Raw genomic sequence first — 24,651 nt, 5'->3', positions numbered from 1 at the left:
TGGGCGGACAGACCAGTTCTGCTCGTCGGGCAAAAGGGCAAAGGGGCAAAGCTGCCCTGCCTCCCGGCTGGGCAGGACTAACCAACAGGGTGCAACCAAGGCCACAAATCTGGGCGCCATCGGCGCGAACCCAGTCGGCGGCCAGGCGCCATGTGGCTCACAGTGGTGCTGCTGCTGCTGCTGCTGCTGCTGGCCCTCCTCAGCAAGGTGTACCTGGGGCTGTTCTCAGGCAGCTCCCCGAGTCCCTTTGCCGAGGACGCCAGACGGCCACCCGCGCCCCTGGTGACCGACAAGGAGGCCCGGAAGAGGGTTCTGAAACAAGGTCAGCGGCAGGGACCTTGGGCTCTGAGGCTGCGCTGGTTTGTGGTTTCTTTCTGGCAGGGCGAGGTGCTGTCGGACCTGGGCCTCAGTTTCCCCGAATGTAAAATGCTGGGAGGGCTTGATGCACTTGGAGGCGCCCCGCTTTAGTGGCGGCCACCCACGAGAGCCTTTGCCTGGCCGGGCTGGAGAGTCGCGCCCCGTGGACGCGCGCAACGTCCTCTGCGCCAAGGTCTTGAAGGTCAAGTCCAGGCCCCGTCTTTCTTTGTTTTTCCCCCAAGCCAAACTCTCCAGCTTTATTAAAGATACAATCATGGTGTTTCAGACAAGACATGGGTAGATAGCCCTTACAGTATACAACAACTTTCAAACTCCCTTCTTCGATGGACTACCGAAACCAGAAAGCTGCTATGAAACCCAATGAAGTCTCTACCTGGTGCTCCGAACACGGAAAGTTCAGAGTGACGGTTGATTTTTCACATTATGTTGTTTAATAACTTAACAAGCCGACCCTGACTTTCAGGAAATGGAAGGAAAATGGCAGAATTACCCATCTCTAGATCCCACAGTCTAAAAAACTGCTTTTTTGAGGGACGCCATCTCAATGACACTGGAAGGTCCAGATTGCCCAACATACTGGTAACCAATTTTATTGGGTCAGGTCCCAACAGGTCTGTGGGCTTAAGGGAGTCAAGCCTATGCTTAAAGTAGATGGGGGGGGGGAAATGACATAAAAACAATTTTTGTTTTCCCACACTACAAGGGGTTTATGCCAAGGTGGCTAATGTGTGTCAACATCAAGGGATCCCTCCTCTCAGGAAGCAAGAGGAAGGCTCTCAAAACTAGAAGAGAAAGGTGCTTTTTCCCCATGTCAGTCCAACTTTGGAGACGTTGTATTAGTACTATATGTCCTTCACACCCAAAAAACAATGAAGTGTTCTGTGTGCTAACAACATCGCTTAAAAAAAAGGTAAAACAAAATTCTGCATTTTTGTAAAACTTGATAAAAAATAGTATTTCAGACTATAGAGTCAGCGGGAATACACAAAAATGCACACACTTCACTTGGCATCTCCAGCACCTTCAGCTTTCTCTGCCTGGTCTGTTTTGGCATCTCCATGTTCTGTAGGATTTTTCCCAACCTTGCCAGCATCAGCTTTTCCCCTTTTCCCTGTGGGTACCTTCTCTCCCTTCTTTGTTAGGCTTGGCCTCTGGCTTTGGAGGAGCAGGTTTAGCCGATAACCTTCTCTGTGGCTCGTCCTTCATCTGGGCTTCATCTCCTTTAGCATCCCCTTCAGCCTTCCTCTGGGCTTGATGGTGATGGTGGCGGGACTTACAGTCGTGGGGTCGTTCTCATCTCTTCACACTGCTCCAAAATCTGTCATTTTATATGACAATGACTGTTGCCCAACTGAAGGGGTTTGCTGCTTGGGTGTTTCCACCCAAGTTGTCGCAAGGTAGTTTTATTTACTTTCAGCAAGTAAAGGAGAGGGAACTCCTAACCAACGCCGGGCCTCACCTCTTCTCTTTGGCTGTAGGCGCCCACAGTGGCAGAGTCACCTCCTACTGCAGTCCAGGTTCCTCTCAGCCCTCTAGCTTCTAGACTCCTAGAGAAGATGGGCTGAGAAGGCCTCCCCAAGGCTTGTCCCCCTGTTCCAGGCAGGTGGGACTGAGAGGCAGAGGACAGGTCCTGGATGCCTTGTTTAATAGTGTGACTAACATGCCACAATTCAGACCCAATCTGCTAAAAAGAGGTTGTGGGCGGTGTGGCCTCCCAGCACCTGTCTGCCTTCCAGCTCACACCTTAGCAGTGCCGTATTCTGTTCCTCAACTTCCATAACTGCCTCTGGCTGTGACAAATCACTGGGCTGCTCCACCTGGCTGCTTCCACAGCAGGGCAGGTGCCTGGGTCAGCCCATTCCACCACCAGTCAGCAGACTCCCAAAGCCATAGGGGCCTGTGCCCAGGCTGAGTGGGGGCCACTCCTCAACAAGGGGACACAGCTTAGAAGCACCTAGTCCTGCCTGTGGATGCAGAGAGCAAGTTCTCTCACCTCAACCTGCTCCACGCCTAGCTACCCACAGCTTTGGAGGAGAGAGGGGGAGCTAATAGACTGTTGCTCAGAAAAGAAGCTGAGGTCTCAGGAGTTTTTTTGACTTGATTGGGCTCTGACAGGAGGGAATGCATGACGGCACCTCTGCCCAGAGTCAGTGATCTCAAAACCATCCTTGCAGATGAATGGATGGAGAATACTTTTTAAGACCACTCTAAAGTCATACTTAAAAAGCAGTTTGTTTCCCTGTGTCATTTCCAACCTCCACACCATGTGGCTGGGGAGCCCAACCTTACTCTACCTCCTTCATTTTTCAAGTGCAGTGAAGGGGACTCAAACTACATTTTGTAAAATGTAGTTTTTCAACACTCCTAGGGTATTTGGCCTGTGTTACTACACCTTTGGTAAAATTTCTGAAATCACACCTGCCAAAAGAACATCTGTTTATATCAGTGAAACTCTTTGAAGAGATGAGGCATGTAAATTTTTTCCCCTTTTCATTCAGAGGAAGAAAAGCAGTAGGAATTCAAAACAGCTCATTCAAACAGCTCATAGATAAAACCAGTAATTCTTTCCATATACCTCCAAGCAATATATCTTGAAACCATTAGCTAAGACTAGTTCTGAGTTCCACAGCCAAACCTCAGTGAAGGTGGTGCAGCCTGTCTGATGGGAACCTCATTGTTGTTGAAACTGCTGGGGTGCCATTCCCATTTTTCCTCATGAGTACCACCCTGGCTGCAGGTGCTCCAAAAAGTGCACTCCTTGGATGAAAGGAAGCAGGTTAGGGTTGCAGAGGAGAAGCTTATATGCGGTTAGTAAATGCTGAACCCTAGGAAGCAAAGAAGCTGACATTAGAAAACAGTGCCTCCTGAATCCACAGCCTAAAGCAAGGCTGCCTTGGACAGGGCAGGCAGTTTCCTACAATTGACCCATTTGTTATATTAATTTGTATAAGCACTTAATTTCTTTTTTTAAGAAAAATATGTTTTTATTGATTTCAGAGAGAGGAAGGAAGAGGGAGAGAGAGAGAGAAACATCAGTGATGAGAGAGTCATTGATCAGCTGCCTCCTGCACACCCCCTACTGGGGATCACACCTTCAACCAGGGCATGTGCCCTCACCGGGAATCGGACAATGATTTCCTGGTTCATAGGTCGATGCTCTACTGCTGAACCACACTGGTCGGGCAGCACTTAATTTCTTTAGGTAAATAAACAGAGCTCTTTTTATCCAGTTCTGGAGGATGCACCCCAAGGGCTGCATTCGGGATTGAATTTGAGTTTCCCATAGCTGCACATTTACATATAAGTCAAAGCAAATGCACAAAGAGTACCAGACAACCAGACCAGAGATCATTATACAGGGACGTCTTGGATTTTCCCGTAGGTGTTCCTCAGTCCTCCAGAGTTAGACCTAGATGGGGCCCTGAATCCAGCTTCCCGGAGGCAATTCCTGCCCAACCAATCAGAAACCAAGCACGCACCAGAACTGAGACTACCTTCCGACAAGCCTATACCCAAAATGGAACAGAAACACTAATTAAAATAACCCCAGGGGCTATTTTAACCCCAGGGACTGACCCACCTCCCTTCCAGAGCGCTCAAGGAGACAGGGTCAGGTGGCCACTTCCCTTTGCTGTGGAGGCAGGCCAGGCAGCTGTTCTGGTGGTCAGCACTGAGCGGGAGTCCCCTATAGAACAGATCCTCCGTTCAGTGGGGACACCGTCCAGCAGGCCTCAGATGAGCTGCCACTGCTGACTGCTTCACTAAGAGTGCACACCAAGCCAAAAGGGAGTCCCTTTAGGAGAGTTCCAACTGGAATCAAATTTGTCACCATACTCAAGGGGTTTGCTGCATACTCGAGGGGGTGCTCGTTTCAAGAATGAGATGTGGTTGTCACAAGGTGTGTCTCCTTTAAACTATGTTGTGACAACCATGTCTCTGACTTGAATAGAGCACCCCAAGCAGCAAACCCCTTGAGTTACTAATAACATGGCTACGTTAACAAGAGCAAAGAGACCTTTCCCCTACTTAGCTCTAAGACCTTAACTTTTTCACTTACCTTTCCACATGCACCCAGGGGTCTGGGGGAGCTTCACAGAAATCTCTTTCAACCTGTATAGGAAATGTCATTTTGCCCACTAAGTGATTTGGCTGATTATGCCTAGACCCAACTCATGGTTGAACCCTGGTTCTGACACTTGGGAGAGGCTCAATGGGGTGCCTCAGGATCAGAACTTGCTCTTCTATCAATCAGGGTACCTCCTCTGTCAGCTTTAAAACATATTTTGGGGTTCCTCTTAAGGTTGAAAGAAAGAGTTCTGCTGCTTTTTTTAAACAACGGATCCCCTGTTTGATCTCCAGGGTCCCTGTCACTTGACATTTTTAGAATTCTGTGTGACACACCTTGCCTCACAGTCAGAGACTGCACTGTCCTAAGTGGAAGGACTATTAGTCTGAACTTCTGAGATCAGAGTTGTAGCTTGGACTCTTGTCACTAATTTACTGCACAATCATTAGCAAGTCATTCCACTTACCTGGGTTGGTCTAAAAATGAGATGACTAGTTTAACTCTTTCAGACCAAGTTGTGATCTATTAGTGGGTCATGAAATCAAGTTAGTGGGTTGCAACTAGCATTTTGAAATGCAGTAGAATAGAAAATACCAGACATAGTTCTGGTAAGTATGGTATTATGAAACTTTTGTTTCAGGTATTTTATATTATATACTAACATATACTCTGGGTTGTGATATAAATATATTTTTCAATGTAGGTCTTTCTAAAAATGTTTGAAAAGTTAGAAGTTTACCAAGTTCTCTTGCAGCTTGAAAAATTTCAAATCTTATTCTTCAAAAGTGATCTTTAAAGAGCAGACCTTGTGTTGGAAGTGCCCATATGGTACCTCCTGCTGTCCAGTTTGTCTCATTTAGGTGCTGCCCTCCTCAGCAGTGCCTCCAGACTTCCCTGAAGTGAGGAAGTGCTGCAGTGATTTCTCAGAGTAACAGCCTCCCAGCAGCTCTGTCCCGCCCAAGCCTCTACATCTGGATCTTTTTAAAAAATATATATATTTTTATTGATTTCATAGAAAGGACAGGAGAGAGAGAGAAACATCAATGATGAGAGAGAATCATTGATTGGCTGCCTCCTGCACACCCTGTGTTAGGGATGGCGCCTGCAACCCAGGCATGTGCCTGGACTGGGAATCAAACAGTGATCTCCTGGTTCATGGGTTGACACCCAACCACTGAGCCACACCAGTCTGGCTGCATCTGGATCTTAAAGATCCATCATCATACAACCAGGCTGCTCCGCTGTGCCTGAAGGCCCCTGCATGCATTTTCCAAAGATAATGGGCTTGTGAATGGACAGTTCTATGAGCCAGCAGCCTGCCCCACAGCATTCTTCTGTTTCCCAACTTCTTGTTTTCTTTCTTCCCTAGGTCTCTCTTTGTCTGCACTTAAGGTTCTCAGCTTATATTATCAGCTTTCTGTTTTTATTCCTATCATAGTGTACTGATACATACTGTCTTTGAAACCCCTATGTACATACCAACTTTGGTTAAGTCAGTTCAGATCAAACCAAATCACTTTGTTTAATGTGCTTGGCTGGTCCTGAGCATGTCCCAGGTAAAATGTTTGTGGTATTCTAGTAAGGGCCTCTGTGCCAAGCTGCTGGAGACTTCTCTAGCTTTGTACCAGCCAGAGAAGTCTTCCCTGGTTTCCATATATTTGCTCTTTGCTGTCCCTGCCTGAGAGGCCTGCGCTCCATCTCCTCCCTGTGCTGCAGCTTTCTCAGCCAGCCGAGTGCCAGAGAAGCTGGATGTGGTGGTGATTGGCAGTGGCATTGGGGGCCTGGCTGCAGCCGCGATTCTGGCCAAAGCTGGCAAACGAGTTCTGGTGCTGGAACAGCATACCAAGGCAGGAGGCTGTTGTCATACCTTTGGAAAGGATGGCCTTGAATTTGACACAGGTAAGGGTTATGTAGAAAGGGGTTGGGAGCATGACTGTATCTTCAGAAGGCTTGGAGCAGCCATCGTGGGATGGTACTGGGCATTTCTGTCATTTTGGAGGCTCCGTTTTCTCTCTGGGCACCTCTTTCTTTGTCTTATAGCCACGCCCACTGGGAGCTGAAATGGCAGGAAGGGTGGGTAGACTCTGCTGGGTGTGGATTCAGCCATGCAAGACAACCTCTCTCACCTTGCCTCCTTGCCCCCCTTTCCAGGGCTCAATCCCCTTATCCCTAAGACACCTCATTTGTCTCCCCACAGGAATCCATTATATTGGGAGGATGCAGGAAGGCAGCTTTGACCGTTTTATCTTGGACCAGATCACTGAGGGGCAGCTGGACTGGGCTGCCTTGTCCTCTCCCTTTGACATCATGGTGCTAGAAGGGCCCAGTGGCCGAAAGGAGTTCCCCATGTACAGTGGGAAGAAAGCCTACACTCAGGGTCTCAAGGAGAAGTTTCCCCAGGAAGAAGCTGCCATTGACAAGTATATAAAGCTGGTTAAGGTAACGTGGACGTGCTAAGGATCCCCTTGTTTATCACGGACAAGGCTGACCACCTTTGTTAGTGGAGTGACTGGTGAGGAGGCAGGAAGGGAGGAACAGTCATGTCTGTCCGGAACTCAGTCCCCACCGGAGTTGGCCTCTGTGCTTCTGGAGCGTGGGCTCGGCAGCTGCCACTCTCACTCTGGCCTCTGGGGGCGCCACGCTCTACTCCCCAACCAGGCTGGCTTCTTGTGTCCTCAGATTATTACCCTTTTTTACTTCATCAGAGACCAGTTTGGGATTTTTCAAAAGGAATTTGGGCAGGAAATGGAAAAGCAAAAAGACTCATCTGAGTGTAGAATGGGAAGAATTCACAGAGAACAGGTTTTTAAAAATCCAAATTCAGCCCAAGTTCCCCCTGGGGTAAGTGTTGCAGGGCCGCAGCTGATGCTGGTGAATGGAATGGTGATTTGTCACAGCAGTTCTAGAAATGAGACCTGTTCCTCCCTGCTCATTTTCTCCCCCAGCTGGTGTCCAGGGGAGCCTTTCATTACATCTTATTGAAGACCCTCCCACTGCCTGTGGCTCAGCTCCTCAACAAGTGTGGGCTCCTCACCAGGTTCTCTCCGTTCCTTCGTGCGTCCACCCAGAGCCTGGCCGAGGCCCTGCGGCAGCTGCCCGCCTCCCGGGAGCTCCAGGCGGTGCTCAGCTACATCTACCCCACATATGGTGGGTACTGGCCTTGGGCCTTGGGCAGCTCCTGGAGGAGGTGCCACCTCCTAGCTCTCAGTCTGTCTTCCTGAATGTGCTTGGCTGACTGAAATGCAGTAGAAACCCCAGGCCCTCTGGAGCTTATGGACAAGAAGTCTGCCCACCTACCTGCTGCACTCCCTGGTAAAATTCCTTCATCCACACCCTGGATGACTGTCCTTTTCTTCCAGCACTGTCCTCCTGGGTCTTGGCCACATGGCAGTATGCAGGGAGGACATTCCCAGTGGCCCCAAGATCTGTAAAGTACCTCCTATTTGTATGGAGACCGGCCCTCTGGCTGCCTGGGGGATCATTTGGAAGGAGAGACTCAGGCTGCGTGTTTTCTGCCAGGACCATGTTTCCTTCTGAGCAGAGCTGCTGCAGCACTTGCCTCATCGCCCCTCCTTCCTTCCGTAGGCGTGACCCCCAGCCACACCACCTTTTCCATGCATGCGCTGCTGGTTAACCACTACATGGAAGGGGCCTTTTATCCTCGAGGGGGTTCTAGTGAAATCGCCTTTCACACCATCCCTGTGATTCAGCGGGCCGGGGGTGCTGTCCTGACGAAGGCCTCTGTGCAGAGTGTGTTGCTGGACTCAGCTGGGAAAGCCTGTGGTGAGAGTCCCATGTCATGCTTCACGGGCCCTGGGCTGGGGTGGTAGAGACCTGGGCTTCAGGGAAAAGAAGGCTCTGAGGGCAGAAGGTGTAGCAGAACCGACTTCCTCATGGGGGTTAAAGGCTGGAATCTGCCCCAGAGCAGGGCTCAGGGAGAGCGATTAGTCTAGAGGTAAGGAGGACACAGGAAGGAAAAAGGATTGCGTGGTTTGCAAACAACAGTATTTAATCATTTATTCAAAAGATAAGAATAGTTATCCAGTAATCCATGACCTCCTTGAGTGTCTTTTAATCTTTGTCTATAGATTTTAGCACGGAATAGAGGCTCAATAAATGTTTGTTCAGTGATGGATGGAATGAATAAGTAACCTGGGCACTCTCTATGGCAGCATGGAGGCAGCAGGGTACCCTGCCCTCAATCTGTAAGTGGCAGAGTGGGGCCTAGAATCTTGTTACTCTGGCTCAGGTTTTTGCTGTTATCTGCACAGAGAGTCAAAATCTCACTATGGCAGAACTTCATGAGCAGAGGGTCAATGCAAGGAAGGACTCTGGGAAACAGAGCAGGCCATTCATGACTCGTGGGTGTTTAAGAAACATCAGGAAAGGGGACAGAGAGAGGCCTGAAGAAAATAGGGCTGGTGTGACAGTGAATTCACCAAAGGAATCTTTCGAGGAGGAGACAGTGAGTGGGTGACCCAGTGCACTGAAAAAAATCAAGGGAGAGAAGGCCATCAGCGATCTCTGAGAATGCATTTGTAGACAAGAGTAGGAAGCTGCCGGTGGTAAGACAGAGGTGGCTGTCAGTAGTGGGAGATTTTCTCCCATCTTCTTGAGCAAGTTCTCTTTCCAGCCTCTAGGGGTCCATGAAGCAATGTGGATCTATCAGTTCAATTAAATTCAGTTCAGAATATATGTGTATACTTGTGTTTTTCATGTGCTAGGCGGTAAAAGATGAAAATAAAAAGACAAGTCCTAATGTCTAACTCAGGAAATTTCCAATCTCATAGGGAAGGTCACTGTGATATAATTTAACTACCATATAGAGGTGCACGCTAAAACTGGAGGTGAAATAAAGGCTGGTGGAATAGGGAGGGCCTCAGTGGGAAGGCAGAGGTGCTCGAGCCAGGTCATAAAGGGTCAGAAGAATCGAGCCAGAGGTTGGGGTAGGTTATTCCAGGCAAAGGGAACAGAATGTGCAAAGGCACAGAAGTATGAAAGAGCTGAGTATTTTTATGCATATGAAATTAGGTTGAGCCATTAGAAACTGCCGTTTTTATAGGTCAAAAATGGTTTACTATCAGTTGTTTCATATGGTTGTACCTACGGTTTAGTGAGTGGCCAGAGAAGAGGTGGACACACAGCAGGGACCAGATTGTGGAAGTCTGATACAAGGGGTCAGTGTGAAGGTTGGGTTTGGCTAAAGAAAAGGGAGTCCACCCAGGGTGGGGAGGAAGCTAAGGAAGATGAGTGCAGAGCAATTGGGGGACACGCTGAGAGTGCTCAAGGATATTTCACTCATTTTGCATTTTGCCCCAGGGCGTGCCCGTCTGGGCCTAGGTGGCCCGGACGCCCAGGACTGAGAAAATAAAGCGTAGGCTGGGAGAGACCTGTGTGGGATATGAGCCTTTGTTTTCCTCCTGGGGCGCACAGAACCTCATCAAGCCCTTGTGCCTACAGGTGTCAGTGTGAAGAAGGGTCAGGAGCTGGTGAACATCCATTGCCCCATCGTGATCTCTGACGCAGGCCTGTTCAATACCTATAAGAACTTATTGCCAGAGACCGCCCGCTGTCTGCCGGGTAAGACAGGGCTGTGGGGCTCTCCCGAGTTCCCCAGCATTGCCGCTCTAGAGCCAGCTCGCTCAGCCTGGCTGATGCTTTTCCCAGGGTGATGGCTGCCCTTAAGCAGAAAAGGTGAACACACTGGTCTCTGACTTGTTCCCAGCAAGGCCTCTGTGCGGGGGGTTGGGAAGCAACTTCCTTTGTATCACATCACCACAGAGACCCTTTGGTCCTTATTTATCTCTTCATTCTTGGCATATGCACTCCCTCAACCACTTCCCCTCTCCTAAGTTTCCATTCCAAGTTGCCTGTTTCCGGTTTTCTTAGCTCTTGGGTCATCTAATGCTTAGTGATGGTGGGTAGAGTAAGAAAGGAACATTTCTTGGGTTTTCACTAAGTTTGTGGTGTGAATCCTGCTTCCTTCCTTAATTTCTCACTTATTTTGAGTGGGAAGACTGGTCTGACATTACCAGGAAGGGAAGCCAAGCCTGGCGTGGCGAAGGCTCTACATAATTGTTGTGTGCCCTACTGGGAGCCAAGGTAATATTTTTTTCTGCCTCTTTTGGGAACCAGCTCCTTATTGGGGCTGAGGCTGCGGGCGTACCCTTTTGGCTTTCTTCTGTTCCTTGAACCCTATGCCCAAAATCTGGGTGCCAGGCAGAAATAAGCCTCAATGCAGTTATCTCTTCTGATAGGCCTTGTCTAAAAAGGAGAGCCTGGTTTTGCAGAGGAGGAGGGAGACCTATTTGTGATTGGCTCTGGGTAGGACTGTGTGCAAGGCTTTACCTTTGTCATTGCATTTGATTCTTATAGCCACCTGGGAGAGAGCCACCCTCATCCTAATGTTTATGGCTGGGGAAACTGAGGCCGTGCATGTGAAGTAACTTCTCCAGGCCACCTCTCTGAAGGTGGCTGAGCTGAGATGAGAGTGCTGGTACACCTGGGCTCTGGGCCCCCTCTAGGCCTAGAGGCTTGGGGCTTCCAGAGAAGAAGCCTCACTAAAAGGGGCGAGAGCAGGTCAGCCCATGAGGAACAAAGTGGCTCAGCCAAAGTTAGGTGAGAGGTAATTGTTTTGAAATAAACTTTAGGATGTTGTGTAACTAGAAGCTGTTGGAGTGATCTGAGGAAAAGAGTCTGCTGGCCTGGAGGGGACCAGTAACCCAGGAGGGTAAGAAAGGGGTGTAGCTACAGGCCTCTTGCTTGGGCTGGGGGTGGAGAGAAAGGAGCTGTCTAGATGGAAAGGCACAGAGGAGGAGCCCAGAGAGCAGTGGGAGGAGCTCTCCACCCCAGAGTGGGGGCCATGGCTGCTCTTTGAGGAGCTGGGGAAGGTGAGGCGCAGAACAATTTCAGAAGAAAAGTGAGGGCCTGGATTTCGTCATGTGGGAGAGGGTGGGTGGCAGCTGTAATTGTCTCTAAGGTATGTGTTCTAGTGAGAACCAGCCTTCTCATTCCTTTGCCTCACTTAGCTGGGCCTCAGCCAGCATCTGCTGCCAGTGAAGGCCTCCTCCTTCAGACTGGGTAAGATGAGTGGGGTGAGGCTGAGACTGCCTGGCACAGGGCAATGGTGTGGGCTGGGTGGACTGACCAACAGACTTTGCCTTTGGTACTTCCTGCCTCCCTCCTCTCTTCCAGGACCTCTAATCCCTGACACTGTCCTGTAATAGGTCCCAGGGTCCCACTCAGGCCTGCCTTCTCTCCAGGCCACATGCTACCTTTCCAGCTTGCCTCCCTTCACTATACAGTTATAACTTTCACTGCTCTTAGGCAGCTCAGCCCTGAAACAGGCTAATGGCACCAGCCCCCACCGAGCTGAAGGACCAGTTGCCCCTTGGGTGGGGAGTTGGATGCTGCCCCAGATGGATCCCAGTTTGAGAACATTTCAGTCAGTGGCAGGGATAATGCTTAATTCAGAGACCCCAGTGCTGGGACTCCTTTGTTTCTAGCTGTTTGGGGTTGGATATTTCATACTTCTGTGTACATCTCAGAGATGGGAACCAGATATCTGCTGGCCTGTGGGACAGGTAGAGCCATGTGGGGTCGAGGGTGGAGGTGGGATGGTGAGGCAGAGGGAACCTTTGTGAATGGGAGTGCCTTTCTTAAATCCCACTTCTGAGCCTTGGGGAGGTGTGGGATGGTTTGGAGAGGAAATTTTTTGAGTGAGAAAGATTGGCCTCATAATATCAGTAAGGAAAGCTAAGGCTGGCACGAAGAAGAAAGGCTTGGCATATTGTACCTTCTTTGGCACCCTAGGTTATATTTTTCTGCCAGGTATTGGTCCCTGGACCTCTTCCTTGTAGCAGGGGTGAGGGAAAACAGGCTAAGTGGAGGTAGTCACTGTTCTAGGGGGCTTTAGAAGACCTAGAAGGTTTCACTTTTGGGCCCCTGGTTCTCTCTATGCCCACCCACCTGGAGAAGGAGTGCCAGCAGTGTGATTACCCCTGGAGGCCGGGACCCGGGTAATAGGTGCTCCTGCAGCTCCAGGGCAGTCCACTGCTCCTTTCTGTGGCTGTGGAAGCCCACATTCCCCTTCCCTCCTCGTGGCTGGGTGTCTGTAAATCTTACACCAGTTGTCCTACTGTAATTGTTATAATGCTCCCTTTTGCTCTCAAAAGTGGCCTGTTTTAGATTCTATGGTCATGCTGCCCATAGCACTCATTCTTTGCAGCCTTTGCAGCCTCTGTGTGGGTGTCCAGCTTATTTCAGGAAGGTCTCTTTTCCAGTAGAACAGCAGCATATGATTCCTTGTAGCATCCCCAGGCCCTGCAGAGGAGTCAGCACATTCTAGATCCCCCACAAGCAGTTGTTACATGAACTAAGAGCAGCCAATGTCATCCCTCAAGCAGGTGCTGGTGATGGTCCTGGGAACTGGAACAAAGGATAAGAATTTGTAGGAGCAATTTCTGGAAAACTAGTCTGAGTGCTTTGTTGAGAGGTAGGGAAGCCCAGCTGCTTAGGTCCGGGGGACGTCAGATGGCTCTTGCCTCCCTCCACAGTGCTGTTCTTCCCTCTTCCTGGCTGAACCCTGAAACCCCAGGTGCCGGGAATGCTGTTTGCATTTGTTCACCTGCATTGCTGACCTTTTGAGGCCCTGTACTGACTGTACTGCACATTATGACTTGTGTATATTCATTTATTAGGTGGCTTACATTAAAGTTCATACTGAAATTAAGGCTTGTAAAAAAACTACTGTTCATATCTGTGGTCTTTATAGCATGGAGCCCAGCTATCCACTAACTAAGATGTTAGGGGAAGATTACAGGCAGTTAGCCTAAGACAGTCCTGCAGGTGCTGTGAGTCAGCTTAGGGAGGCTGGGCGTCCCCTGCTTCTAAAGGTGCTTAGAGCAGAAGTGGGTGAAGGTGGAGAGTAGGAGTCTGGCGTTGTCTGGAGTGGGTGAAGGTGGAGAGTAGGAGTCTGGCGTTGTGCCCAATTAATTGTTATTTCAACAGTTGCAGTTGAAGTAATGCTATAAAAATGGCCCAGGCGCTAGGCTGGCCGCCGAGGATAGGCTGCAGACACAGCGAGCAGCCTCACTCAGCAGGCTCTCCCGGGGCAGGGCGCCACCTCTGGCCACAGTGCGCGCAGCACTCACCAGCTCTTTGGCAGGTGTGAAGCAGCAGCTGGGGATGGTGCGGCCTGGCTTGGGCGTGTTCTCTGTCTTCATCTGCCTACGAGGCACCAAGAAGGACCTGGGGCTGCAGTCCACCAACTACTATGTTTATTTCGACACAGACATGGACAAGGCGTAAGACGTGCATGTGGGGGAAGGGGTGTCAGCATGAGCCCTCAGCCTGCAGAACCCTGGCTTCCTCCCTGGATGCTGGGGAGTCAGCAGCAGGAGATGGGATGGGAGGAAGTGAGCAAGAATTTCCTCTGGGAAGGGCTTTTTCACACTTAGGGTGTGCCTCAGCTTCATCCCTGAGGGTTAGGGGGTGTCCCTGGGGGTGAATGTCCTTGGGGTGGTGCTGGTGGCTGTGAGGACCAAGGCCTTGGGCTGGGCAGCCACACTCCTCTCACCCTCAGGATGGAGCACTACCTGTCTATGCCCAGGGAAAAGGCTTCGGCACACATGCCCTTTCTCTTCATCGCCTCCTCCTCGGCTAAGGACCCGACTTGGGAAGACCGATTCCCAGGTGGGGCTTGGAGTCCCAGGGGAGAGGGGTGAGGTGGGAAGGAGCTGGCCGCAGTAACCCCGGCTCTGCATCCCCAGGCCGATCCACAATGATAGTGCTGGTGCCCACCCCCTATGAATGGTTTGAGGAGTGGCGGGAGGAGCCAAAGGGAAAGCGGAGCAGCGACTATGAGACCCTCAAAACCTCCTTTGCTGAAGCCTCTCTGTCGGTTGTCCTGACACTGTTCCCACAGCTGGAGGGAAAGGTAGGTGGACCATGTGATGGTGGCAAAAGAACTCTTGGTGCCATTTCTCCCTTTTATTTGCAGCAGGGAAATAAAACTCTGAGATAACTGAACTCCAGGGAAGGCAGGGAACCCACCCAGGCCGTCAGCTCGTTCAAGGAGAGCAGAAGGGGAAGAGATGAGGACCTCACAAGGTCTCACTCCCACCCTGTGGCTGCCTTTTTTGCCTCTCAGGTGGACAGTGTGACTGGAGGATCCCCGCTGACCAGTCAGTTCTACCTGGGTGCTTTCCAGGGTGCCTGCTATGGGGCTGACCATGATCTGGGCCGCCTGCATCCTCATGTGATAGCCTCCATCAGGGCCCAAAGCCCCATCCCCAACCTCTACCTGACAGGTATACCGACTGCCCCATTTTGCCGGGAGCTGAGCCCCTGGGCCTCCCTATCACCCACAGTACTCTGTTCCTGTCCTCAGGTCCTCTGCCTCCACAGTCCTGCACACCGTTAGCTGGGCTGCCTCGGCAGGCTGTGGACCTGAGCCTGATCTGAAACCATCTCTGGGTGCCCTAGCATAGAGGGAAGGACATGAGAACCCTCACCCTCTCCCCCACTTGCGGAACTGCTCATGGGTCTCTGCTCTTGTCTCCTAGGCCAGGATCTCATCACCTGCGGGCTGATGGGGGCTATGCACGGGGCCCTTCTGTGTAGCAGCACTATCCTGAAGCGGAACTTGTACTTAGACCTTAAGAAGCTTGGTTCAAGGGTCCGGGCACAGAAGAAGAAGAATTAGTTCAGTCAGGGATGTGCCAGAGGAATTTGGCCAGGGCTGTGGCACAGCCCCTGACTTAGCCGTATGTCCTTCAGCATTAGTTTCTGCTCAAATGAGCACTCTCATTCGTTTTTGACTTCTGAATGGAGATCTGACCCACAGGCCTTGCACAGATCAGTTCTTTAACTGATACTTTTCCAACTGGGGCAGGGGGTGAGCTTTCACACCTTTTAACATACTAGCTACTAAATTGCCCAGTATGGGCTGATTTGGATGGCCTTAATGTCTCACCAGTAGCGCTCTGTACCCCATACCCATACCTCCTAACTCAGAACAAGCAAACTTAATATTCTTGAAAGTGTTGGTCCAGCTGTCCCAAGGCTTCTCCTCTCATCACTCAAAGTGCCGTGCTGCAGTCTACAAGGTTAAGGAAAAGGGGTGCCTGAAGTTAAAGGGTGCCTAGTGAGGTTCTAGTCAAAACCCAGGCATGGTTTTGGTTATAGTTTCATAGGTTCAGAGGCCTCCAGATCCCATTTTTTGGGGTTCCAATGGCTCTTTCAGGGGGTGGAGACATGCCTGGGATAGGTTCATTGTGGTCGTTGGGGGCTGGAGTAATGACAACACATTAGTCAACAAGATGTGTGCTAGATGATAATATCCAGTTCAGATGCAGCCAAGGCCTTAGGTGTGTCTTCCTTATAACTGGGTTCTCAGTGTGCCAGCACCAAGACACACCCTCATGGAGCTTAGTAGCTGGGCCTCAAGGTTTATCTTTCAAAGATACACAGCAAAGGGTGACGTTGATAGTCAGGACACAGGAGTGGAAAGGTGACACCACTGGAGTTGAAGCAGGCTCAAGAGCATTCAGGCCAAGGGCACAGCAGAGGACAAGTGCCAAGAGGTAACTGAATGAATAATGACGAACAGCCCCGCTACCTCCTAGACCTGGACCATGGGCTGCCTGGTGGGGAGGAGTGGGGCTGGAAATCAGTCATGATCACAACAGGGAAAGCTACAGAATGTGTACAAAGCCCAGAATGGCGTTTCCCGTTTATTGGAGGTTGGATGGGAAGGTGAATGAAGACTAAAGGTTAAAAATAAAATGACCTTTCACTTATGTTAGGCCTCATTTCAGTCAATTTTAACCCAATATTAATAAATTTAAAGATTTTATAGCTTTAATATTTGAAATTTATTTCAGTTTCTGTGCAACAATACAAAATTACATCAAGTGGCATTCACAGCTCAGTAAAACATTAGGTACTGAAAAATACTTATCATTAGACCAAATAAGCTTTAAAAAAAATTAAGAGTTCAAGTTACAAAAGCTGAAAATATAAAACACTGCAAAACAGTGGCAATCTATTAATTGGGTAAACAAAAAAGAAGGGACAGGATATCAACAATCACTTATTTAACACGGCAGATTTCTGAATTAAAGGAATATCTATCAGGCATTATATATACATCTATCAGTGTGAGGAGGCTGGCTTTGCTGGCAGCCTGAAAATATACAGCTCAGACTCCCTTTAACAGAGGAGTTTCTAACTTGGGATATTTAGGAAATTCACATGTGGCTTGTGGAACTAGTTGAGTTGAAATTCAGTCTTGGCTCTGGATATACAGTTCAATTAAACCTGAAAATCTCTTCCTAGGATCCTTACTTACGCCAGGCCATGCCAAACACAACCGTCCCAGTTAAGTCTTCAGAAAACACCTGGCAGAACTACAAGGTCTGGTATATAGCACACTCCTCCCTGTTCAAACGATTCAGCATGTGCAAAGCGTGCTAGCTTTTATCACACAGGTGGCACTATGTATCAAGTTACCCTGTAGAAACAAGGGGCAGGCTTCCTTTTTTTTTTATTTAAATGACATGAACTGGAGAACAAAATGAGAAACACCATCAGGGTAATTTTAGAGGTTTAGAATTCTACCACCAAACATTTCATTAAAAGCCATCATGGGAAAAGAAATGTCGAAGTATTTATAACTAATTGTCAGGTTGTTCTAAGCTGTCTTAGCCTTTTGAGATAAGACCAGTCTTCATTACCCTGGCTGGGTAGCTCAGTCGTTTAGAGCACTGTCCCCATATACTAAGTTGCAGGTTCGATCCCCAGTCAGGGCACATACAAGCAACCAATGGATGCATAAATAAATGGAACAACAAACTGATGTTCTCTCTCACACTCTCTTTCCTTTCTTACCTAAAAAGCAATTTAAAAAAAATTAAAGACTGGCCTTCCACTCCCCCAGAGTCCAGAAATGAACTCTTTAAATATTCTACTCAGTAATAGCAGGAAAACAAGCTCCTCTATTAACATCCATGACAGAACCACAGATTCCTCCTAATAAAAATCACCCTTCAACCAAAGGCTGGGGGCAGGAAAGGAAGCACACAGCTGTTTAGAGAGGGGTGCCTCTCTTGGCTCCCTGGCTTCACTGCCTGCCCCCTACCCCACCCCCGGCTTGAGAGATGCTGCAGCCAGCTCACCCTCATCCACACAAGCTCTAGGAAAACATGCTTCAAATAAACATGTCTTTAAAAAGACAACTGCCCAGGAAACAAGGTTTCCTTTGGTATGAGAGATTTCCGTCAGTGCAATTTCTAAAGTGAAACTTGAATTCTACTGTACTCTTTTTCACCACAAGAAACGGTATTTCTCAGAGGCTCAAAAAGTGGAACTACGTGGACTCTACAATACCAACCCTCTTGGTTCTTGAAACCAACCTTTCTTTCTGCTCTCCTCTTTACGAGCAAAACCCATCAATCAGGGACAGCAACCAATAGCCAGAAAGAGCTGTGGGAGGTTGAGTCGCAGCCAGATGTCTTGGAACAAAGAAAACGTCTCCTTTGCGAGAAGAAACTAAACTCCTGAAGTACCTAAGGAATGTCACTATGTTAGGCAGATGGCACTCCCACAAAGAGCTTGGTTTTCTTGGGGAGACCAGAGACATCAGATACTAACTGCTCTGTTCTGCTAAAATTCCAAAATTTGTGATTGACATTAAGAGCTCTTAGCGTAGAGGAGGAAGAGCCAATCACAGGGTTCGGGAAGTTAGGAAGGTACATGGGAAAACCTGAGCTGGGCCCTGAGGAAACAAATTTTGGGGAGGTAAGGGAAAGAGAAGGGAGAGCAACCATGGGAGGCAGGGGAATGGAGGACAGAGCAAGAACAGAAAAGCACAGAGGCCCAGATGGGCACCGAACAAGAGGGGCCTTTGGCCTGGCTAGGAAGCACAGAAAGACAGGCAGGAAAATGCCCATGTGCAGAGTCCTAAATACTAAAGAGCCTATAAACCTGACTCTCTAAGCCATGAGGGACACAGACAGAAGCTTCAGATCAGGGCAAGCGCTTTAGAAAGATCAATCTGGTCTCTTTATGTACACAACAGAAGACAGACAGGAGAACCAATGAAGGCGGCTCCTGAAAGAGATCCGGGAGAAAGGTAAAATGGGTATGGGTGTGGGACAGGGAAGCAAGGAAAATGGAAAGAAAGATCGTAGCTGGAGACATTTTTTAAAAAATGGATAGGACTTTTGTGAGAAGAGATAAAAATGGTAAAAATTTATAGTTTGAAGTTGAGAGAATTAAAGAGATTGGGCAGTTGAGAGGGGCAGCTTAACCGGTAGAAAAAATTCAGTTTTTAGTGACAACAGGACAACCATGCTGAAATAATCAGCACACGACAGGATGGTTTCTTTGGGAACTAGGCCAAAGATAAAGATGAAGAATGAATGAATTTCTGAGGAGACGAAGGAGTTCTTGACATGAGGACAGTTTGTCAGAGAAATCAAAAGAGGGGAATTTCTATTTGGATGGTTAATAATGTCCAATTCTATCAAGGTCAAGACTAAGTTTTGGTAACAAGCCATTGGATTTGGTGACCCGAACCTATGGAAAAACACTTAGTAGAAAGGCAGGGACCAAAGTGAGCTTGTGAAGGTTATCAAGAGAAAGAGTAACAAGAGAATGGCAAAGTCACAGGAGCAACACTTACTGGAGAAGTTGAACAGCAGACTAACAAACAGGATGGATGGGGGCCGGGCGGGGGAATCTGGGTAAGCATGAGGGTTGGAGGAAAAGTGCTAGTGTAGAGAGGCAGAAACAGAAGACATCTGGGAGGCAGAGGAAAGGCAGGGACGGGGGAGACACAACAGGGAGTACAATAACCATGGTCTCAGGGAACGCGAGGGGAGCCTGACAGATTCCTCAGATTGGAGGAAAGTGTGAGACTGGTGCACACGGAGAGGGAATGATGCCAAGAAGAGCATTCATTCATTCTTCATCTCCACAAACAGGGACCTACAACGAGTGAAAAACTCAGCTCAAAGCCACGAACCGTCTTAAGCAAGGCGGAAGACAGTATGACAAAGAAGATGGCCTTTCTTTAGACTTGATCTTCAACAGCGCAGAATTCACCATATTGCCCTCACTTCCCATATTCTTTGTATTTCGAGATCAGTTATTCTATTTCAGTTTTCCCTTTGCAGAAACAACTCTTTCTAGGCTTTCTGTAGTAGGTTAGCAGGACTAAAACAGACCTACATAAAACTTCAAACAGCAATTTCCAAGACACTGCCCTGCTAGCCCAGGGGAACTCTGTGACTTTCTTAAATTTTAATAACCCCTCGTATGGGATGGAAGAATTGTTACTAACTACCCTTAGCATTTTATATTAGATGAGAGGACAATTAGGTTAAGGTAAAAGAAAGAGTATGGTTAGTTTCTAAATGTCTACTTTGTTTTAGGCAACAAAAGCAAAATAGAGTTTGTGGAAAACCTATTTCATAAAAGGCCTTTGAAAAACACGCAGACCCAATCCAAAACCCTCCTACGTGTTTTCTTGCACAAAGCACGAAGCTACCCTATTTTAAAAAGTTCCTGTTACAATTGTAAGGGAAAAGTGTTTCAATAATCATAACTTTATTTTTCAAAATCTGCGACGAGGACAGTGGCTTTATAGCTTTACTCCCAGAACCCCCAAGTTCAGTTTTATGCCCAGTACAACCAAATGGAAGTTGATTCACTTTGTCTTAATATGAAAATATCATTAAACCATCAAGAACTTGTGCTAGACAGGTGGAACTTACAGGCAGTAAAGCATTATTAAGCTGCTGTTTTGGTTTGCTGCTGAAGCCTTTGAAAAGAATTGTGTGTACAATGTAGTCCTTTGCCCATCAGCATTAACCTTGTGTATCTCTTGTAGGGCACATCCCCCCAAAGTAAGAGGCCCTGGTGAAAAAGTACCTCAAGCTGCTGAGTCTTCTCCTAGATCTGCAAAGATAGTGACAAGTGCAATGCTATTTTCAAGGGGTAACTCACTATAGAGCCAAGAGCCAAGGCCCAAGGCAGGGCAGTCAGCAACATGAGCCTGGGTTCTCCCTTTGGTCAAAGCTGGGTTCCAACATGCTCACTCCTTCTACTCACACTCAGAGGAGGAAAGGATGGAAGACACCAGTGTAAATAACGCGAACACAGGAGTACAAGGTCACTAAAGTGCAGGTGCAAAAACCAAAGCAATGCTCCCACCCGCTCCACCTCTGCCAGCCCGGACTCGCCACCAAACCCTAGAGGGTATCTTTTAGTTCACAGTACTCTTCTCTTCATTTCTCTTGATTTAAAAACAATCAGCAGGGAGGACGAGGTTCTCAAAAACAGGAAAATCAAATCTGAAATGAGAGTAACACAACGCATTGGTAACGTTTGTCTTCTTCCACAGGAATATACCTTACTGCTATGATTTTTTTGGGGGAAAAAACAGAATTAAGACAAACTGGCCTTCTACCATACAAACAGCAATTGATAAAAGCACATAAAATTATTTTTAAATTCCATTTGAAATAAAACATACACTAGAGAGGTCTACACTTGGTGGAGGGAATATGGGAATCTTTGCTTCTGCTTTGTACCATTCTGTATTGTTCTGAATTGTTTACATGAGCATTTTTTTTAAATCAGAAAAAGATTATAATGACAATCCTTAAAATCAATTATCTGGAAAGGTACTTGACCAGGGCTATGCTGTGAAGCTGACCTACTGGGCCAGTCACCAAAGATATTCTGAGGTGAGTGGCTTATTCTATAGCTGATAAGCGCTGTAAGGTGAACTGTGTTCCCTGTAGGAGTCTCGGAACAACTCAGTCGGGCTGCCAGCAACTCTTCACTAATGCCCTTGCTGTTACACAGAAAGGGAAAGGAAGGGTGCATGCTGGCAGCAAGGCCGTGGGAGCACACTGCGCTTAGGGAAGAACCTTACTCAGCTCCTGCTGCTGTGGGGTAAAGGGGGCTTTGCTTTCTGGCAGAGGCATGGGTTGGCTGCACTCAGGAAATCTAGTCGACAGTGCTTAACAGGGCTGATCTGGGAAGCTGGAGGCCTATGTTTCTGGACTTAATTATTTGCAGGGAGTATAGTGCTTTCCTCCCTAACATGTGGTTCCAGAGTATTTGGCATCACCTGGGAACCTCCTAGAAATATAGAAGCACAGGCTTCAACCCACAGCTAGTGAATCAGATTTTGCTTTCTATCACAATGCCTATGAAAATTTGTGAAATGCTGGTGTAGTAAGTACAGAAAGCACAGGATGGGAGCCTAGGGAGTTGCAAGCACAGATCTTGATTTTGCCATGAACTTGAGGTGGGAATTTAAGGGGAGGGGGGGAATCAGGATTTCTGGGGCTAAGTTTCCTCACCTGTCAAGGGAGGGAGCTGTTGTAAAGTACTTAAAGGTCTCTATAGCTCTAACACTACAGACATGTATACATGATGTCTCTACTTTGGGGTCTGAAAAGGGCAGGGGCAATGGTAGCAGCACCCCCAGAACCAGCTGCTGCTTCTGTGCCAGCCCACTGCCAGGCCCAGCTGAAACTGCATAGCCCTCCCATGGACCTGGGTCTTCCTTCCTTACCTTCTGGTCCAAAAGCTGGTAGTCGCTGGCCTTTGGCCGCCGAGTAGGTTTGGATTTTTTCCCTTCCAGGGCAAAAGCAATAATCTGGGGAAAGGAAAAAGAAAATGATTAACAAGTGACTCTATACTGACATACTTCAGTCTCTGAAATCAGAGGTAATCACCTAGCAGTACATTTGTTAATAACTCTGACAGTAAAAAGAACAGTACACTCATGAAGAGGCCTATTTAAATTATAACAATTTTAAAGAGGACAGGGCTTAGTTCCATTAGAATCCTGTATACTGCTAAATAGGAAATGACAGAGGAAAGAAGGCTGTTCTGAGCTCTAGCTTGTGGGAATCTGTTGATTTACTCGAGTCTCAGTCAAAGATCTGACAACTTTTCCCTGGAGAGCTCCAGACTAAGACATTTCTTTTGTTAAAAAACACACAAACAAAAAACCATAAGCAATTCTTCTTTTCTGCAAATGCACTCTTTCACCCCATATTTTGCCTCATCTTAACCTTACCACTCATTTCATGCCTAAGGTTACTTACTCTCCATGATGCAGGATGTAGAATAAGGAACCCACTGTTTTACCTAAATGTCTTCCCTCATTCCTTATGGCCACAGGCCCTATGGCCATCAAGAACTGAACTCTCCAATTTTAACCAGGCTATAGAAACAACTCAATTCTTAGAGCTCAATAAGAAATGCAATCATTTTGTCATTGGAGTGATTGCTAAGTGACATAGATGTTACTTCACACCAAATCCTGCTAAAGAAATAAAAGATAGTACATCCACACAATTTCTGGTCTTTCTTCTAATCAGAAATTCAATTGACTGCAGAAGATCGTCCCTGGGCTCTTTGCTGTTGATGTCAAAGACAACATAACTGTTCTTGCTGCCACTGCAGATGGAAGACAAAACTTAGCAAAGGAAGCAAGAAATGAGAGTGGAAACAGGAAGATAAGTGCTCTAACTACTTACAAACTGTCAGGTACTCAGGTCCTCTGAGGCTGTGAAGGATCTAAGTTCACGATTACAGGAAGAGACCCCCAATTCAGGTCAGTTCCTAATAACATCCTAACTTGGCACCTAATGCAGCAGAAAACAACCAGAGGAAACAGACACGAAAACAAATGATTTCTAAAACAGGCGAGCCCTAGCAGGGTCTGGAAAAAACCTGACATGTCTTGAAATCCCCAGTGCTCACAGGCAGGTAAGTGAAGAATACTGGCCCATACACCAAACATTCAGAGTGGAAGGCATCCCATTCCTCTTCCTAAGGTAACTGTTGCCTTACCTTCCGCTTGTTGTGATAGGCAATATAGAGGACAGCAACAAGAATGGCTGCAGTCACCAGATATGCAAAGAAGTGGCTGCTCTCTGCACTTCCAAGATTGTCCTTATAAAGGTCATCCTTCTTCCTACTTATGGAATTCCAAAGGGTCCCTTCATGGTTCTCCCTTGAGGCAGAGCCAGGGATTTCTTTCTCTTCTTTGGGCAGAGAACCTCCTTCAGGTTCAGAACTGTTTTCCGTGGACTGTTGCCCCGAGTAAGGCTTATCAGAGCCGCCTTTGGTGGGCGGCGCGTCCGCCTTAGCAGGGTCGCCTTTCCCCGGCCGCGCGCCTGGCTTAGCAGAGTCGCCTTTCCCGGGCCGCTCAGTGGGCTTAGCGGGTGGCGCGTCCGCCTTAGCAGGGTCGCCTTTCCCCGGCCGCGCGCCTGGCTTAGCAGAGTCGCCTTTCCCGGGCCGCTCAGTGGGCTTAGCGGCTGGCGCGTCCGCCTTAGCAGAGCCGCCTTTAGTGGGCGGCGCATCTGGCTTAGCAGACTCGCCTTCCGTGGGCCGCGCAGTGCTGCCTTTAGCGGGTGGCGCGTCCGGCTTAACAGTGTGGCGTTTCCCCGGCGGCGGGCTTGGCTTAGCAGGGTCGCCTTCCGCCGGCGGCGCACCTGCTTCAACAGGGTCGCTTTCCTCGGGCCGCGTAGAGCTGCCTTTAGTGGGCGGCGACGTGCCTGGCTTAGCAGCGTCGCCTGCCGTGGGCTTCAGTTTCAGGGAGGACGGATCCTCCTCAGGCGGGACGCTCGAGCGGACTTGATCGGAGACTCCATCTTCGTTCTTTCCATCATTCGTACGGGTAAGCCGTGTTTCGTCGGCTGATGGAAGAGGAGGGGGCTGCTCGGCTCCTGAAAGAGAGAAACCAGTTGGCCCTCAAGAGCGGCAGGCCGGGATAAAGACACCCCCAGAGCTGGAAGAGACGGGGCAAACGGTGGTGGTGGGAGGGTGTGTGTGATGGCGAGGTGCGGGGTGGGACGGGCAGGGAAGAAGCCAGCTCAGATGGACACCAGCCACGGTGAGGAGGCTGTGCCTGGGGGGCGAGAGTGGGATTTCCTTGGGGCGGTCTTACCCGCTGCTGCGACCCACAGCAAGACCAACGCAACCAGCAACCGCATCCTGCAGACTGTGCTTCCGCTGTCTACCGCTCTCGCGAGATCGCGCGCCGACTCAGTACATTGCCCCGCCCTCCCCTTGCGGAAGTCTCCAGCAGCTCCGCCCGGAAGAGGGGAGGGTTGGGGGAAGGCCGGGAAGGCCGGGGAGGTGCGTGGCCTCACCACTGACTTTTCGCTGTGACA

General features: G+C 48.7%; 2 protein-coding genes and 1 pseudogene across 2 annotated transcripts; 1 reads left to right on the top strand and 2 right to left on the bottom strand.

The window, feature by feature from the left end:
- The first annotated feature begins 10 nt into the window (after nt 1-10).
- RETSAT (retinol saturase) lies at nt 11-15,618 on the top strand. The gene is made up of 11 exons (XM_016201788.2): nt 11-322; nt 6,161-6,343; nt 6,642-6,883; nt 7,390-7,591; nt 8,030-8,227; nt 9,905-10,024; nt 13,611-13,749; nt 14,028-14,137; nt 14,215-14,381; nt 14,595-14,754; nt 15,010-15,618. The coding sequence occupies exons 1-11, from the start codon at nt 151-153 to the stop codon at nt 15,147-15,149; spliced, it is 1,833 nt and encodes a 610-aa protein (XP_016057274.2). The 5' UTR covers nt 11-150; the 3' UTR covers nt 15,150-15,618.
- LOC107528615 (non-histone chromosomal protein HMG-17 pseudogene) lies at nt 1,374-4,445 on the bottom strand (annotated as a pseudogene).
- A 678-nt stretch (nt 15,619-16,296) lies between the features above and the next one.
- On the bottom strand, nt 16,297-24,476 carry TGOLN2 (trans-golgi network protein 2). Its single transcript, XM_087823666.1, has 4 exons — nt 24,426-24,476; nt 23,327-24,204; nt 22,038-22,121; nt 16,297-20,802 (listed from the first exon to the last, which is right to left on the bottom strand). Exons 1-4 carry the CDS (start codon nt 24,469-24,471, stop codon nt 20,797-20,799), a joined length of 1,014 nt encoding a protein of 337 aa, XP_087679792.1. The 5' UTR covers nt 24,472-24,476; the 3' UTR covers nt 16,297-20,796.
- Nucleotides 24,477-24,651: the final 175 nt, after the last annotated feature.

This window comes from Miniopterus natalensis, chromosome 13, assembly GCF_054644295.1.
Source record: "Miniopterus natalensis isolate mMinNat1 chromosome 13, mMinNat1.hap1, whole genome shotgun sequence".
NCBI lineage: Eukaryota > Metazoa > Chordata > Mammalia > Chiroptera > Miniopteridae > Miniopterus > Miniopterus natalensis.
This window is presented reverse-complemented; position numbering and strand designations above follow the sequence as displayed.